Here is a 14,630-nt window from a genome sequence, read left to right as displayed (position 1 = left end):
AGCAGGGATTAATCCTTAAATAACCAGAGTAAGAAACCAAGGGTAAAAGCCTCTGCATGAACCGCAACAGCTTTGAGAAAATGCTCTTCAAGATCATAATAACCATCATTCACAGATTTTATATGGTCCATTACTTACTGTATTTTTTAGCTTCTGAACATCATAACGAATTTGAGTGAATTCCCGCAGTCCAAAGGAGCCGCCTATGACCAGCAGCTGCAAGAAAAGAAAGAAAATCATTTGAGTTTATAGATCTACCAAAAAAATTAAAAAATAATTATTTTGCACTGTACTTTGTACCATAGATCCTTGCCTTCTGACTTGCGTACTCGCTACTATGGAACTGCACGTGCAGTCAGATATAGATTTAGGCTTCAGATACTCAGCAGCCCCTGTATGATCTTAATGGTTCCCTAAGAGTGAAAAAGTCATGTAGTGAAATACATGTCTCCTAAAGAACACTTGATGTGTAATGATGACGTAATGATGAAAGGCACCTGCCAGGAGATTCATAATGCCCAAACCAATGAAATCCCAACAGGGTCCCTTGACGTAGACGTTGGTTCCTTGCTCTTACCCATTAGCCAGATACTTACAAAGAATGGGTCTGACACTGGTGGACCTGGTCCACCCATTACACAGGGATTAAATGACCTGCATTGAACCCCATAAAGCTTTACCTCCATTTGCGAACTTCTATGGAACAAGGTGTTGGTCATTGGCAATATGTCTACTATCTTTATAGCAGGAGCTAGGTAAGTGTGTGATGGGTGAGTGATCCAGAAGTTCTTCTTCACCATCCATTACAGAGATGGTTATATAAATGACCACAATGGAATATATAATTACACAATAGCAGACATATATAGATAGCCATGGGTTTCCCATGCAACATATGAGCAACTTCAATTAAGGGCTCATTAACACGACAGGGTTCCTCAGCTGTTGCTTTAATGGCCAGCACACTGCCCCCATTAACCGTTGTTTCCACCATCCATGTGAATGATCCAAAAAAAGAAACTGGAGCAAGTGTTATCCTGGGTTAAAGTCACTGATCCTTCAATAGACTCATATCTATGAAGGATCCATAAAATTGGATTACCCTCCACTGTATACTTGGACAGGAATCATTACTTTTTTCACAGCCAAGTGCTGGGCCCGATCATGTGAATGTAGCCTAAAAGCATTGTCCCTTTAAGGTGACAATGCTCATTTTAAAGCTGCTCACATAAAAAGCTGGGCAGTATAGAATAAGTATCCGTTTCCCAAGCCATGATACCAAGCAACGTACCTTACAGAAAAAGAGCAAACAAATATATCCCCAGTGGTAAAAAAAAAAAAACCCAGCTATTTCTGCAGTGACCAGGAGCAGAAGGTGACAAACTCTTTGGGACCAGTTATGGTGTCCATACCGTCGTCACCCAGCCTTTCCAGCTCCAAAGGATGCTCAATAACCTGCAGATAGTTGTTGTTACTTTTCTTTAAGAAACAAGGAAATAAAACTTTGTTAACAAATCCTTAAATGGCGTGACATCCCTTCCTAAGAACATCAGCTGCACCCTGAAGGAAAGAGTGGGAAGATACATCTGTCGGATATATCCCCAAACCACCTGTTTAATCATGTAACAGTGCCCCGCGAAAACATGGAAGAACGAGCAACAGCATTAATTAGGCATCTGTCTACAGCGGGAAGAACTACGAGGTCACCAAAGGACTCTGGGGACCGGGGCGGAGAGAAAAAAACATGTTATACATTCAGTTAGGTAGCCAAGCAGCAACTTATCACGTAGTCCACTCTGCGTTCTGTTACAGGGACACAAGGTTGTGTAATGATGAAGCAGGTACCCTAGAGATTTAAGAGGCCCTATCAATGATGACAGTCAGGGTGCAGAAAAATGGCCATTAGACCTTAACGTGTGTTGCATAGGAAAAAAAACTAAACATTCCTGTACAGAATACTTGTCAACTATCCTCATGTCAAGAAGTCTGTCCAAATACTAAACTAAAATGGATGACACAGACAACCATGTGTTAACTCAAAAAATTGTTTATGCATGTATTTATCATTCGTAGACGCCCATATACTCTGACCAATGATAATTTATATTTCTATGTGATGTCGTTTGTTAGGCCTAAATTAGCATACAGCCATTATTCCTCTATAAAAGATAACAATTTTTAATAAACATCTGAACACCTATGATTTACAGAAAGTAAGCGTGTCTGATTCTGTGTGTGTTCCCCGTGCTCGGCGGCCATTTTGTTTTAATTTGGAACCTACAGCATGGGCTTCCTGGGGTGTTCCCCCAATACTGGTACACACCGTTACAGGACGCAAACTGTGGCAGAAGGGCACACGCTAATACACAGGGTATTCTATGGAAAGTTGGCATAGCCCATTGCAGGGGGTTATCTGTGGCAGGCTGGCATATGCTGTTTTAGAAGTTTATGTTTGGCAGGGGAAACACACTCGTGGGGTAACTGACAGATTTACATGCGCTGTTACAGGAGGATACATGGTACATTCAGAGGGGAGCACTCAAAAAGTGATCCCGTGTCAGACTGGCACACATTGTTGCAGGGAGCATAGGTGACAAGCTGACACATGCTGCCAAGAGGGGGCCCATACTTAGTCCCATCTGATAATATTAGGTTTGCACACTAGGATGTTTTTGCATCCTGTTTAAAGGGTTCTGCTTTATTATTTTTTGGGGGAGGGCAGGAGAAAGGTGGCTTTAAGGCCAGGGCTACACTACAATTTTTGTAGCACTACTTATAGATTTCAAGCATTTAGCTACATCTGCAATCCAATTGAATGCGTTGCTTGTGTACAATCTTGTGTCCTGCAGTTTTCGCCAAATAGTTAAAATGATTTTAGTGGCTGTTGCAGGACATAAGCTTGCACACATCAATGCAGGCAGTCAATTGGATTGCAGATGTAGCTAAATACTGAAAAACTATTAGTAGTGCTACAAAAAGTCACAGTGTAGCCCCAGCGTAAAACCGGATGCAACCATTGGAGTGGATTCTAAAATGGATCACTGAGCCACTGACTAATCTGCCACAAATTTTGCACATTCTACATGTGGATTTTGATGCATATTTACTAAAGAATTGCAACATTTCAGATGCAACGGGCAAAATCAATTCCCAATAGAAATCTGTATTTAAAAAGGGAACTTTCATGTTTTCAGACGTTGGCTGTATTATATCTCGCTAGAAAGCGGACATTGCACGGAATTCAGCTCACTGCCAGTATGTGCCCTGGTGCCAGAGAAACCGGGCCACATATGGGCAAAGTCGACAGTGCGTTGTATTCAGCGCAGTCAGCTTTCTAGCGGCATATAATACAACCCATGTCCAAGGACAGGAAAGGTCCTCTTTAAATCTTCATGCAACATACCGCATGCTATACATTTTACAGAAATAATGCAAAGTTCAACAAGGAGGATCAGAAATGTCAATCACCTGCATGTAACTGTATGATCCCGGTGCCAGAGCTGTACACGACATGTATACAATCCAAAGTGAGAAGGGGTTAGGTCACATTCACACAGTAGTGTTTTGGTCGCTATTTCGCATCAATATTTGGAAGCCAAAATCAGAAGAGGATCAGAGTACCAGACGTAGAAATCTTTCCATTTTAAGTTTTCTCCGATTTTGGCTTACGACTATTCAGGTAAAACATTGACCAGAATACTGCCCTGTGAAAGCAGCCTTACAGGAGTTTTCTGACAATTTAGATACTGATCACCTATTTGTAGGTGAGGTATATGACAGTTGCACACTTACCAACCAAAAGATACCAGGAGTTGTGGTCATCATAACTAGCAGAGTGAGCAGATAAGGAGCACTCAGCACACATGGGAACTTATTAAGAATGGTGATTTTCTCAGCCAGTTTTAATCCACTCCCCTGCTGTGACTTATTAAAAAGCTCCAGCCTCTTAAGAATTCTCTGTTGGTCTTCTGTGCCAGGATGGAAATCTATGCTAGTCGAGGCATGGCATAAATTTCAGCTATTAACCTATGACAGCTTTCGGAAGGGATGTCCTTGTACAGTGGAGAGCAGGACACAGAAACAAAGTGGCTCATCATTGGCACAAATTGAGGCTGTGGACCAAAGAGGTGTCACTTATACATCAGTTTTCTCAGTGCATTTTTATATTATGTTTTTTTTTTTAAAAAAAAAAAAAAGTAAGAGGATCTTTCACTAACTCCAGTTCTTAGCATCTGTTAATAGGCGCCACTCCACTGAGTCCAGTGCGGTTCCTGAGCAATCAGATTTGATAGTTCTGTTATTCTTGGTTCATGATATGCTATTTATGCTCTGTATTGTCAGAAGGGCGGTGTCAGGCAGGTGGACAAGGTCAAGAGGACCTTTCATCAGATTGGGCACAGGCAGTTCCATATACTGCTGGAGCTAGCGGTCCTGGTACTGTAGCGCTTTACAGTCAGAAGGGCGTTTCTGACAGTCAGCCAGGAAAGTCCTTCTCCACAGCAGCGCCTATCGCGCTGTACAGTGTGAGCGGGGAGGAACGCCCCCTCCCCTCCTGATAATACTCGTCTATGGACGAGCACTGTGAGCAGAGGGAAGGGGCGTTCCTCCCCGCTCACACTGTACAGCGCAATAGGCGCTGCTGTGGAGAAAGACGTTCCTGGCTAACTGTCAGAAATGCCCTTCTAACTGTAAAGCGCTACAGTACCTGGACCAATAGCGCTTTACCCAGGGCACAGATCAGGAAAGCCGATAGTGCGCTGAATTCTGATGAAAGGTCCTCTTTAACCTCTTCCCGACATGCGCCGTAATAGTACGGCGCATGTCGGGTCTGTAACTATGGCGACCGCCCGGGAGCTTTAAGCAGTAGACAACCGGCTCTAATGCCTCCGATTGGTCCCCGGACCGATCGGAGGCATTAACCCCTCCGGCGCCGCGGTCTAAGGCGCCGGAGGCGCCATTTTCCCGGCAGCGCATGGGCGCCGCCATTTTGGCCGGGATCGCCGGCTCCTGGAGCATGCTCCAGGGCTGACGTCCCGTTGCCATGACAGCCGGGAGCCTTGTACAGGCTCCCAGGCTTGTCTGCAAATCCTCTCTTTTGCAGGCTGGTCTATGCAGCCTGCAAAAGAAAGGATGCTTTTTTGCAATGCATTAGCATTGTAATGCATTGCATTAGTGATCAGACCCCCTGGGGTTCAACACCCCTAGGGGGTCTAATAAATTAAAAAAAAAAAAAAAAAAAAAAAAAAAAAAAAAGTTAAAAAAAAATATAAAAAGAATTAAAAGTTAAAATCACCCCCCTTTCCCTAGAACACATATAAAAGTAGTTAAAAACTGTGAAACATATACATGTTAGGTATCCCCGCGTCCGAAATCGCCCGCTCTACAAATCTATAAAAATATTTTTCCTGTTCGGTAAACGCCGTAGCGGGAAAAATAGTCGAAAGTGCCAAACCGCCGTTCTTTCACTGTTTTGATTCTGATAAAAATTTGAATAAAAAGTGATCAAAGCAATAACATTTCCCGAAAATGGTAGAACTAAAAAGTACACCCGGCCCCGCAAAAAAAGACGCCCTATGCATCCCCGTACACGCACGTATAAAAAAGTTACGGCCGTCGGAATATGGCGACTTTTAGAAAAAAAATTTTTTAACACAGTTTTGGAAATTTTTTTAGGGGTCAAAATGTAAATAAAACCATATAAATTTGGTATCCCTGGAACTATACCGAAACACAGAATATAGGGGACATGTCATTTTGGCTGCACAATGAACGCCGTAAAACCAAAGCCCGTAAGAAAGTCGCAGAAATGCATTTTTTCTTGAAATCCACCCCATTCTGAATTTTTTTCCTGCTTCCCAGTACATTATATAGAATAATTAATGGTAGCATCATGAAGAAAAATTTGTCCCGCAAAAATTAAGACCTCATATGGCTCTGGGAGCGGAGAAATAAAAAAGTTATGGGGTTTAGAAGGAGGGGAGTCAAAAACGAAAATCAAAAAATGCCATCGGCGGGAAGGGGTTAAATGATGAAAAAAGCTGGCCTTGGCGAAAGTGATGATAGGTTCTCTTTAAGGCTGGTGACACACAGATTTTGCTGAATTTTTTGAGCCAATGCCAGTAGAGACCAAAGGAATGGTAAATACAAAGGAAACACTTTGACTCAAAAACCACAGAAAAATATGTACCAATAAAAGCAATATAAAAACAATGGAGGAGGGATTTACTAATCTGCCCATGCCAAGAGTCTCCAAATTGTTGCATCTGTGGCTCACTTGCTACTTTTTCCAAAAATGAGGAGGAGACAAATTTACTATTACTCATGCCAGTAGGCTGGTGAGAGTCATCCCTGAAATCTACTCCAGTTCTTGACTACCATAGATTTCAATTCAAAACCCATCTCACAAAAGCTGTGGAGTTTATTGAGATGAGTGTACAGAAGGTCTTCAGGCATACAGAGATTTCTGTGTAAATCACCCATCCTTAGAATAGGCCATCTAATTTGTCGCAAAATTCTAAAAAAATTGAGAGCTATGAATGTAGCCAGAAGTCAACAAACTTCTCCTCAAGCGAAGCTGAGGAGGATTGAGCAAGCTAGGCGTCACGTGGTTCTTAGAGCAGCCAAAACGCCGGAGCAGGCGGATCATCAATGCCAACAACATGCTCATTATATGGTGTCCCTGCAAGCTGCTGACATGCCGGAACAATCACGGGCATGGCACGAGGAACAAGTTCAGCGGCAGGCCAGCTTGATAGCTGCCAAGACAACAGAGCAGGCGGATCAATGACGCCAACAACACACTCATTATATGGCATCCCAGCGAGCTGCTGAGATACCGGAACAATCACAGGCACGGTGCGAGGAACAAGTTCAGCAGCAGGACAGCTTAAGAGCTGCCTAAAAGCTAGAGCAGGTGGACCATCGACGGCAGCAATTTGCTGCGGATCATCGGCGCCCACCAACAACACAAAGACAAAGTCGCGGGCAGAGGCTAGTTGTATAAGGTCCCGACTCAAACTCCACAGCTCTGCCTGGAGAGGCACAAAGCTGACAGTTTGTTACAATGTATCAGTTTGGAGTCCCAGTTAATCATGGTTATAATGTAACAGTCTACAGACCAGGCTGCTGAGCACACAAAAGGATTATCTAGGCTAGATACATTTGTCTCTCCTGATTGTAAACAAGAATGTTCCCTTTCATTGACAGTAAAGAGGAATCTTGAAAATGAGAAGTTACTGAAATAAATTACATGATACAATCGCAGGCATGTTCATTGGGCTGCATTCACACACACCAGTTGTGATTTTGTTATGTGTTCCTTTTTTCACATAATCAGAGCTCACATAAGTGCCCTCTCTACAGACTGGTAACTGTGTAGCACACACAGGGTCACTAATACCGACACACACCAAATAAGCATGACACTCTGCAGTCAGCTTAGTGAAGGGCTCTGCTAATAAGGTGCACTCACCAGCATGGGCACTCCATACCGCAGCGTTGCATTGTTTTTACACGATAACCATAACTTTTCCAGCATGTTGCAGCTATCCCCTATCACCTTGGGGGAAGTATTTCACGGCAGCACACAGTACACCTTACTACTGACATCCGGCACCCTTACATTGCTATCAGCAGCAGCATCATAGTAGGCTAAAGGACCTGGCATGACGTCATGGTCATGTGATCAGTCACTTGAGGAGTGGTGCGTACTTCAAACGTATCCTTGAAAAACGAGAACAATCACAATAGTTCCCATATGATGCAGGCATTCCTGCTGCTTCTTATTATGCTATTGCTATAGTGAATATATGTGTCTATGGTAATGTAGTGGAGGGTGGAAGACACAGCTAAAGTCCACTGGTGCTTGCTGTGTGACAGGAATTATAAACCCCAGTGCAGTATATAAGAAAGCAGTGACATCTTGAGCACTGTATTCATACCTCCCAACTTTTGAAGAACCGAAAGAGGGACAAAATGTGCGGCGAGTGTAGCGCGCCGCGGCAAATTTAGCCCCACCCACTTTTGTGTTGACTCCGCCCACTTGTTAATTTTTCATGTGCCCGCACACAGTATAATCCTCCTACAGTCACCCGTAAATTATATGTCCCCCCTCTATCTCTCCCCCAGTTTCATATACACCCTTCATCTGCCCCCAGTTTCATGTCCCTCTTCCATCTCTGCCCCCAGATTCATGTCCCCTCCATCTCTGCCCCCAGATTCATGTCCCCTCCATCTCTGCCCCCAGATTCATGTCCCCCATCTCTGCCCCCAGATTCATGTCCCCTCCATCTCTGCCCCCAGATTCATGTCCCCTCCATCTCTGCCCCCAGATTCATATCCCCTCCATCTCTGCCCCCAGATTCATGTCTCCTCCATCTCTGCCCCCAGATTCATGTCCCCTCCATCTCTGCCCCCAGATTCATGTCCCCTCCATCTCTGCCCCCAGATTCATGTCCCCTCCATCTCTGCCCCCAGATTCATGTCCCCTCCATCTCTGCCCCCAGATTCATGTCCCCTCCATCTCTGCCCCCAGATTCATGTCCCACATCTCTGCCCCCAGATTCATGTCCCTCCATCTCTGCCCCCAGATTCATGTCCCTCCATCTCTGCCCCCAGATTCATGTCCCCTCCATCTCTGCCCCCAGATTCATGTCCTCTCCATCTCTGCCCCCAGATTCATGTCCCCCCATCTATGCCCTCAGATTCATGTCCCCCCATCTCTGCCCCCAGATTCATGTCCCACATCTCTGCCCCCAGATTCCTGTCCCTCCATCTCTGCCCCCAGATTCATGTCCCCCATCTCTGCCCCCAGATTCATGTCCCTCCATCTCTGCCCCAGATTCATGTCCCCACATCTCTGCCCCCAGATTCATGTCCCACATCTCTGCCCCCAGATTCCTGTCCCTCCATCTCTGCCCCCAGATTCATGTCCCCCATCTCTGCCCCCAGATTCATGTCCCTCCATCTCTGCCCCCAGATTCATGTCCCCACATCTCTGCCCCCAGATTCATGTCCCTCCATCTCTGCCCCCAGATTCATGTCCCTCCATCTCTGCCCCCAGATTCATGTCCCACATCTCTGCCCCCAGATTCATGTCCCACATCTCTGCCCCCAGATTCATGTCCCACATCTCTGCCCCCAGATTCATGTCCCTCCATCTCTGCCCCCAGATTCATGTCCCTCCATCTCTGCCCCCAAATTCATGTCCTCTCCATCTCTGCCCCCAGATTCATGTCCCCCATCTCTACCCCCAGATTCATGTCCCCCATCTCTGCCCTCAGATTCATGTCCTCTCCATCTCTGCCCCCAGATTCATGTCCCCCATCTCTGCCCCAATGTCATGCCGTCCTCTCCTTCATCTGCTCCCAGATTCACGTTCCACCTCCACATTAAACTTCTCCTTCTCCTCCGCTCCCTCGCCGCCTCTCTCGCTGACACATGCGGCTGAAGGAAGGAGCTGACACAGGTCAGCTCCTCGCTTCGCCGCTGCCCACCTCTCTCCCTGACACACGCGGCTGAAGCTGCTCGCCTGCTCGCTTCACCGCTGCGTCTCTCTCTCGCTGACACATGCGGCTGAAGCGAGGAGCTGACCTGTGTCAGCTCCTCGCTTCGCTGCTGCCGCCGGCTCCTGGCGTGTACATCGCGTCTACAAGCCAGGAGCCGGCGGCAGCAGCGAAGCGAGGAGCTGACACAGGTCAGCTCCTCGCTTCAGCCGCATGTGTCAGCGAGAGAGAGACACAGCGGCGAAGCGAGCACGCGAGCAGCTTCAGCCGCGTGTGTCAGGGAGAGAGGCGGGCAGCGGCGAAGCGAGGAGCTGACCTGTGTCAGCTCCTTCCTTCAGCCGCATGTGTGTTCAACTCAGATCTGCGTCCTCTGGACGCAGATCTAAGTTGAAATCGGGACATACCTCCCTCCAACCGGGACCGCGGGACATGTCACCCAAATCGGGACTGTCCCGCGGAAATCGGGACGGTTGGGAGGTATGCTGTATTACACAGGACACATTTACTGCATACATGACATTAGTGGACACAGATCATATTACACGTCATTGTACATAGAATAGATTGGAATAGATGACTTGGTCATTCCTTATGTAGTGCCGGTCACTTGCAGCAGCTGCAGGTCTCACATCCATGCTCCTAGAAGTCCCATTTTTATTATAAGGTGACGTCTCCATATAATAGACAATAGGGCTGCGTGTGCAATGATGGATGTGAGACCTGCAGCTGCTGCAAGTGACCGACACTACACAAGGAATGACCAAGTCATGTATTACAATCTATTCTATGTACAATGACGTGTAATATGATCTGCGCCCACTAATGTCATGTATGCAGTAAATGTGTCATGTGTGATACAGTGCTCAAGATTATTATTATTATTATTTATTTATTTATATAGCACCATTAATTCCATGGTGCTTTACATTTGGGGGTTACATACAATACACAGAATATACAGGTAGATATAATACTAACAATGACCAACTGGCACAGTGGGATAGAGGGCCCTGCCCGCGAGGGCTTACAATCTATGAGGGAAGGAGAATAGACACAGAAGGAGAGCGGGGAGGCTGTGCAGATGGCGGTGCGGTGATAGTGTTATTGGAGGTTGTAGGCCTTCCTGAATAGGTGAGTCTTCAGGGCCTTCTTGAAGCCTGTGATTGTGGGGGTCAGTCTTATGTGTCTTGGTAAGGAGTTCCAGAGGATGGGGGATGCACGGGAGAAATCTTGGAGACGGTTGTGTGAGGAGCGGATGAGAGCAGAGCGGAGTAGGAGGTCATTGGAGGATCTGAGGTTACGTGTGGGCCGGTAGCGGGAGATTAGTTCAGAGATATATGGAGGGGACAGATTGTGGATGGCTTTGTATGTTAGCGTTAGTTGCTTGAACTCAATTCGTTGGGCTATAGGTAACCAGTGGAGGGACTGGCAGAGAGGAGCAGCCGATGAAGACCGGGGCGTGAGGTGGATTAAGCGAGCAGCGCAGTTTAAGGTGGACTGGAGGGGGGCGAGGGTGTTTGCTGGGAGTCCATGGAGAAGGGTGTTGCAGTAGTCTAGGCGGGAGATTATGAGGGCCTGGACGAGCATCTTGGTAGTTTCCTGGGTGAGGAAGGGGCGAATTCGGTGGATGTTCTTGAGCTGGAGGCGGCAGGAGGTGTTGAGGGCTTGAATATGTGGCTTGAAGGATAGGCCAGAGTCCAGGGTTACCCCAAGGCATCGGGCCTGTGGGACAGGGGTAATTGTGGTTCCATTAACTTTGATAGATGGGTCAGGTGGAGGGGCCATACAGGATGGGCTGAAGATGATAAACTCTGTTTTCTCCATGTTGAGTTTGAGAAAGCGGGAGGAGAGGAAGGAGGCTACGGCCGCTAAACAATCTGGAACTCTGGCCAGCAGGGAGGTAATGTCTGGTCCAGAGATGTATATTTGGGTGTCATCGGCGTAGCAGTGGTACTGAAAGCCGTGAGATTCTATGAGTTGGCCCAGGCCAAGGGTGTAGATGGAGAACAGGAGGGGTCCTAGGACGGAGCCCTGGGGGACACCTACAGAGAGAGGGCGTGGTGAGGAGGTGGCGTGCGAGTGGGAGACGCTGAATGTGCGGTCGGTGAGGTATGAGGAGATCCAGGAATGGGCCAGGTCTGAGATACCAAGGGATGAGAGAATTTCTAACAGGGGGGAGTGGTCAACTGTGTCAAAGGCAGAGGAGAGGAGGAGGAGGACAGAGTAATGGCGCTTGCCTTTGGAGGTTAGCAGGTCGCTAGTGACTTTTGTTAGGGCAGTTTCAGTGGAGTGCCGGGGTCTGAAGCCTGACTGTAGTCTGTCAAAGAGCAGGTTGGATGAGAAATAGGAAGAGAGTTCGGAGTGGACATGCTGCTCAAGAAGTTTTGAGGCGTACGGGAGCAGAGAGATGGGACGATAGTTGGCAGGAGAGGACGGGTCGAGGGACGGTTTCTTAAGTATAGGAGTGACAGTGGCGTGTTTGAAGGCTGAGGGGAAGGATCCATCGGTTAGGGATAGATTGAAAAGATGGGTTAGGGCTGGAGTAATGACTTCAGCGAGTTTGGGGATGAGGTGTGACTGGATCGGGTCGAGCACGCAGGAGGTGAGGTGGGATTTGGAGATTAGGGAGGAGAGTTTTTCGTCAGTTATGGAGGAGAAACAGGTCAGGGTTGAGGAACAGTAAGTAGTTGGGTAGAGGGGTTGTCGGGGGAGTAGGGTGAGACTGTCTCTGATGGTGTCAATTTTAGTTTTAAAGTAAGCGGCAAAGTCGTCAGCTGAGATAAGTGATGTCGAAGGGGGGGGTGGGAGGACGGAGAAGGGAGTTGAAGGTGGAGAAGAGCTGTTTGGGGCTGCTTTCTTATATACTGCACCCGCCATACTAATGGAGCCCTGATAAATTCCTAGAGCGACTGCTGTGGCTCCTTCTCTGTACACAGTCACTTATTATCTCTGTATATGAGGGGGATTTTATATTCCATGATTGGAAAACACAATAAAAATTTATTGCTTGTCACCAAAAAAGATCTAGTTTGGGGTGATGTGTTCAGTGACTATATATAGATCATTATATAATGTATAGCCAGAAAATGTGTCATCCATATGATAATTCCCTCTCCATACACAGCGCCATTTGTCAGGGCGCACAGCTAAGCTCCTCCCACTATAGAAAAGTCAAGATAGTTTTCCAGCATTTGCTTTAGCATCTGTTGTTCACACCATGTAAAATAATGTGTTGGGGGAGACATTGGGGAAATACATCTTAGGGTGGGTTCACATCTGCGCCCGGTCTCCGGTTTAGCCAATTCAGACGCTTTTCGTCTTCTGCCCCGCGAAATTGGACAGGAGATGGAAACCCGGCGGTCAGATTTATAACCCATTCACCTGTCCAGGGGGAAACCACTTTTTTTTTTAACCGGACACAAAGTAGGACATACAAGACTGTGTCCGGTTAAAAAACCTCTCCAAGATATACACTGGTCATTACGCCGGCAGTGACCACTGGAATGGGTGACATTAGACTCAGGATGGAGGAGCTCTGAAGTGCATGCTAGGGACCATCAGAAGCCCAAGAGAGTTATTTTTACTCACCTTTCCTGGGCAGACTTCCATTGGTGAGGGGTCAGGAGGCCTGTACATACATTATATAGCACCAGTGGCGTAACTAGGAATGGCGGGGCCCCGTGGCGAACCTTTGACATGGGGCCCCGCCCCCCAACCGACGCCGAAGACCTTGACCGACCCCCTCCTCCGCACGCTATTATGTCCCTTAGTAAGCCCTGCACACAGTATTATGCCCCATAGTGTCCCCTGTACACTGTACAGGTATTATAGCCCATAGTGTCCCCTGCACACTGTATTATAGCCCATAGTGTCCCTTGCACACAGTATCGTAGCCCATATTGTCTCCTGCACATACTAGTATCCCCCATAGTCGCCCCTGCACACAGTATTATCCCCCATAGTGTCCCCTGCACACAGTATTATAGCCCATAGTGTCCCCTACACACTGTATTATAGCCCATAGTGTCCCCTGCACACAGTATCATAGCCCATAGTGTCCCCTGCATATACTAGTATCCCCCATAGTCTCCCCTGCACACAGTATTATTCCCCATAGTCGCCCCTGCACACGGTATTATCCCCCGTAGTCGCCCCTGCACACAGTATTATTCCCCATAGTCGCCCCTGCACACAGTACTATCCCCCATAGTGGACACTCATAAACAATTATTATACTCTGGGGTCTTTTCAGACCCCAGAGTATAATAATTGGAGACCTGGGGAAAGAAAAACATAAAAAATTACTGTTACTTACCTGTCCCCCGACTCCTACGCAGTCTTGACCGCTGTCGGCCCTCTTCTATGACGTCGGACGTCACATGACCTGGGAACCTTTTGTCTTGTTCTTTGGTGTGAAGACATCTAGACAAGACATGTGGAGCTAGCAGCACATGGAAAGCTGAAAATGGCAGCCAAGTCTCAGGGCACTCCAAACAGAGATGGCTTTTCCTCTGTACTCAAGATTCTCCTCAGAGAGTGTTTTCCTCTGAAGCTCCAAGCCTACAAGCACTAAAGTTGACAGACCTGGTTATCCATACATCTGGGACCTCACACGTATCTCTCTATTCAAGTAAATCTTTGGGACAAATCTATATTTAAGAAGCCCATAGCTAGTCTGGCAGAATTTGAGGGTCTCCCACTGCTGATAATTGTATTTGCTCTTCTACATATGTGTACCCAGTTTGTTGAGGACTAACCCCCTGGATACAGGTCATCTTTACAAGTATATACAAGTTTAACTACCCAAGCAACTACTAATTAAACTATTCAAAGCATTCCTGCTCTAAGCTCCATCACCTGCTTAATTGGACACTACCTACAAAGATCGCTGTATTGTATGTGAAGAATTACTCCATATGTACATTTGTATTACTTTGTCCTGCTTGTAAAAGAGCAACGACTACCCCCGAGACCTGGTTGTCTGTTGTCATATATCACGTGGGGGTGGGTAGTCGGGGACATCAAAAAGGAGATTTTGTGCACATTTGGGACCCAGGGACCCCCTGGAAGCCGGCCACATCTGATATATTACCCGTGATACCAGCCCTGGCCCTCCTGAGTGTTACA

The 14,630-nt window shown here is 46.9% G+C and overlaps 1 protein-coding gene across 1 annotated transcript in view; it reads right to left on the bottom strand.

Moving 5' to 3' along the window:
* COX16 (cytochrome c oxidase assembly factor COX16) overlaps window positions 1-7,641 on the bottom strand; it is a 70,224-nt gene extending 62,583 nt beyond the window's left edge. Inside the window, exons 1-2 of the mRNA XM_075282918.1 lie at window positions 7,472-7,641; window positions 139-216 (exon numbers count right to left, since the gene is read on the bottom strand). Of these exons, the coding sequence (XP_075139019.1) occupies window positions 139-216; window positions 7,472-7,537 (144 nt within the window). The 5' untranslated portion in view covers window positions 7,538-7,641. The remainder of the gene's footprint in view (window positions 1-138; window positions 217-7,471) is intronic.
* Between the last annotated feature and the right edge of the window lie 6,989 nt (window positions 7,642-14,630).

The sequence above is a fragment of the Leptodactylus fuscus genome, chromosome 7 (assembly GCF_031893055.1).
Source record: "Leptodactylus fuscus isolate aLepFus1 chromosome 7, aLepFus1.hap2, whole genome shotgun sequence".
Classification (NCBI taxonomy): domain Eukaryota; kingdom Metazoa; phylum Chordata; class Amphibia; order Anura; family Leptodactylidae; genus Leptodactylus; species Leptodactylus fuscus.
Note: the sequence above shows the minus strand (reverse complement) of the source record. Positions and strands in the feature narration are given on the sequence as shown.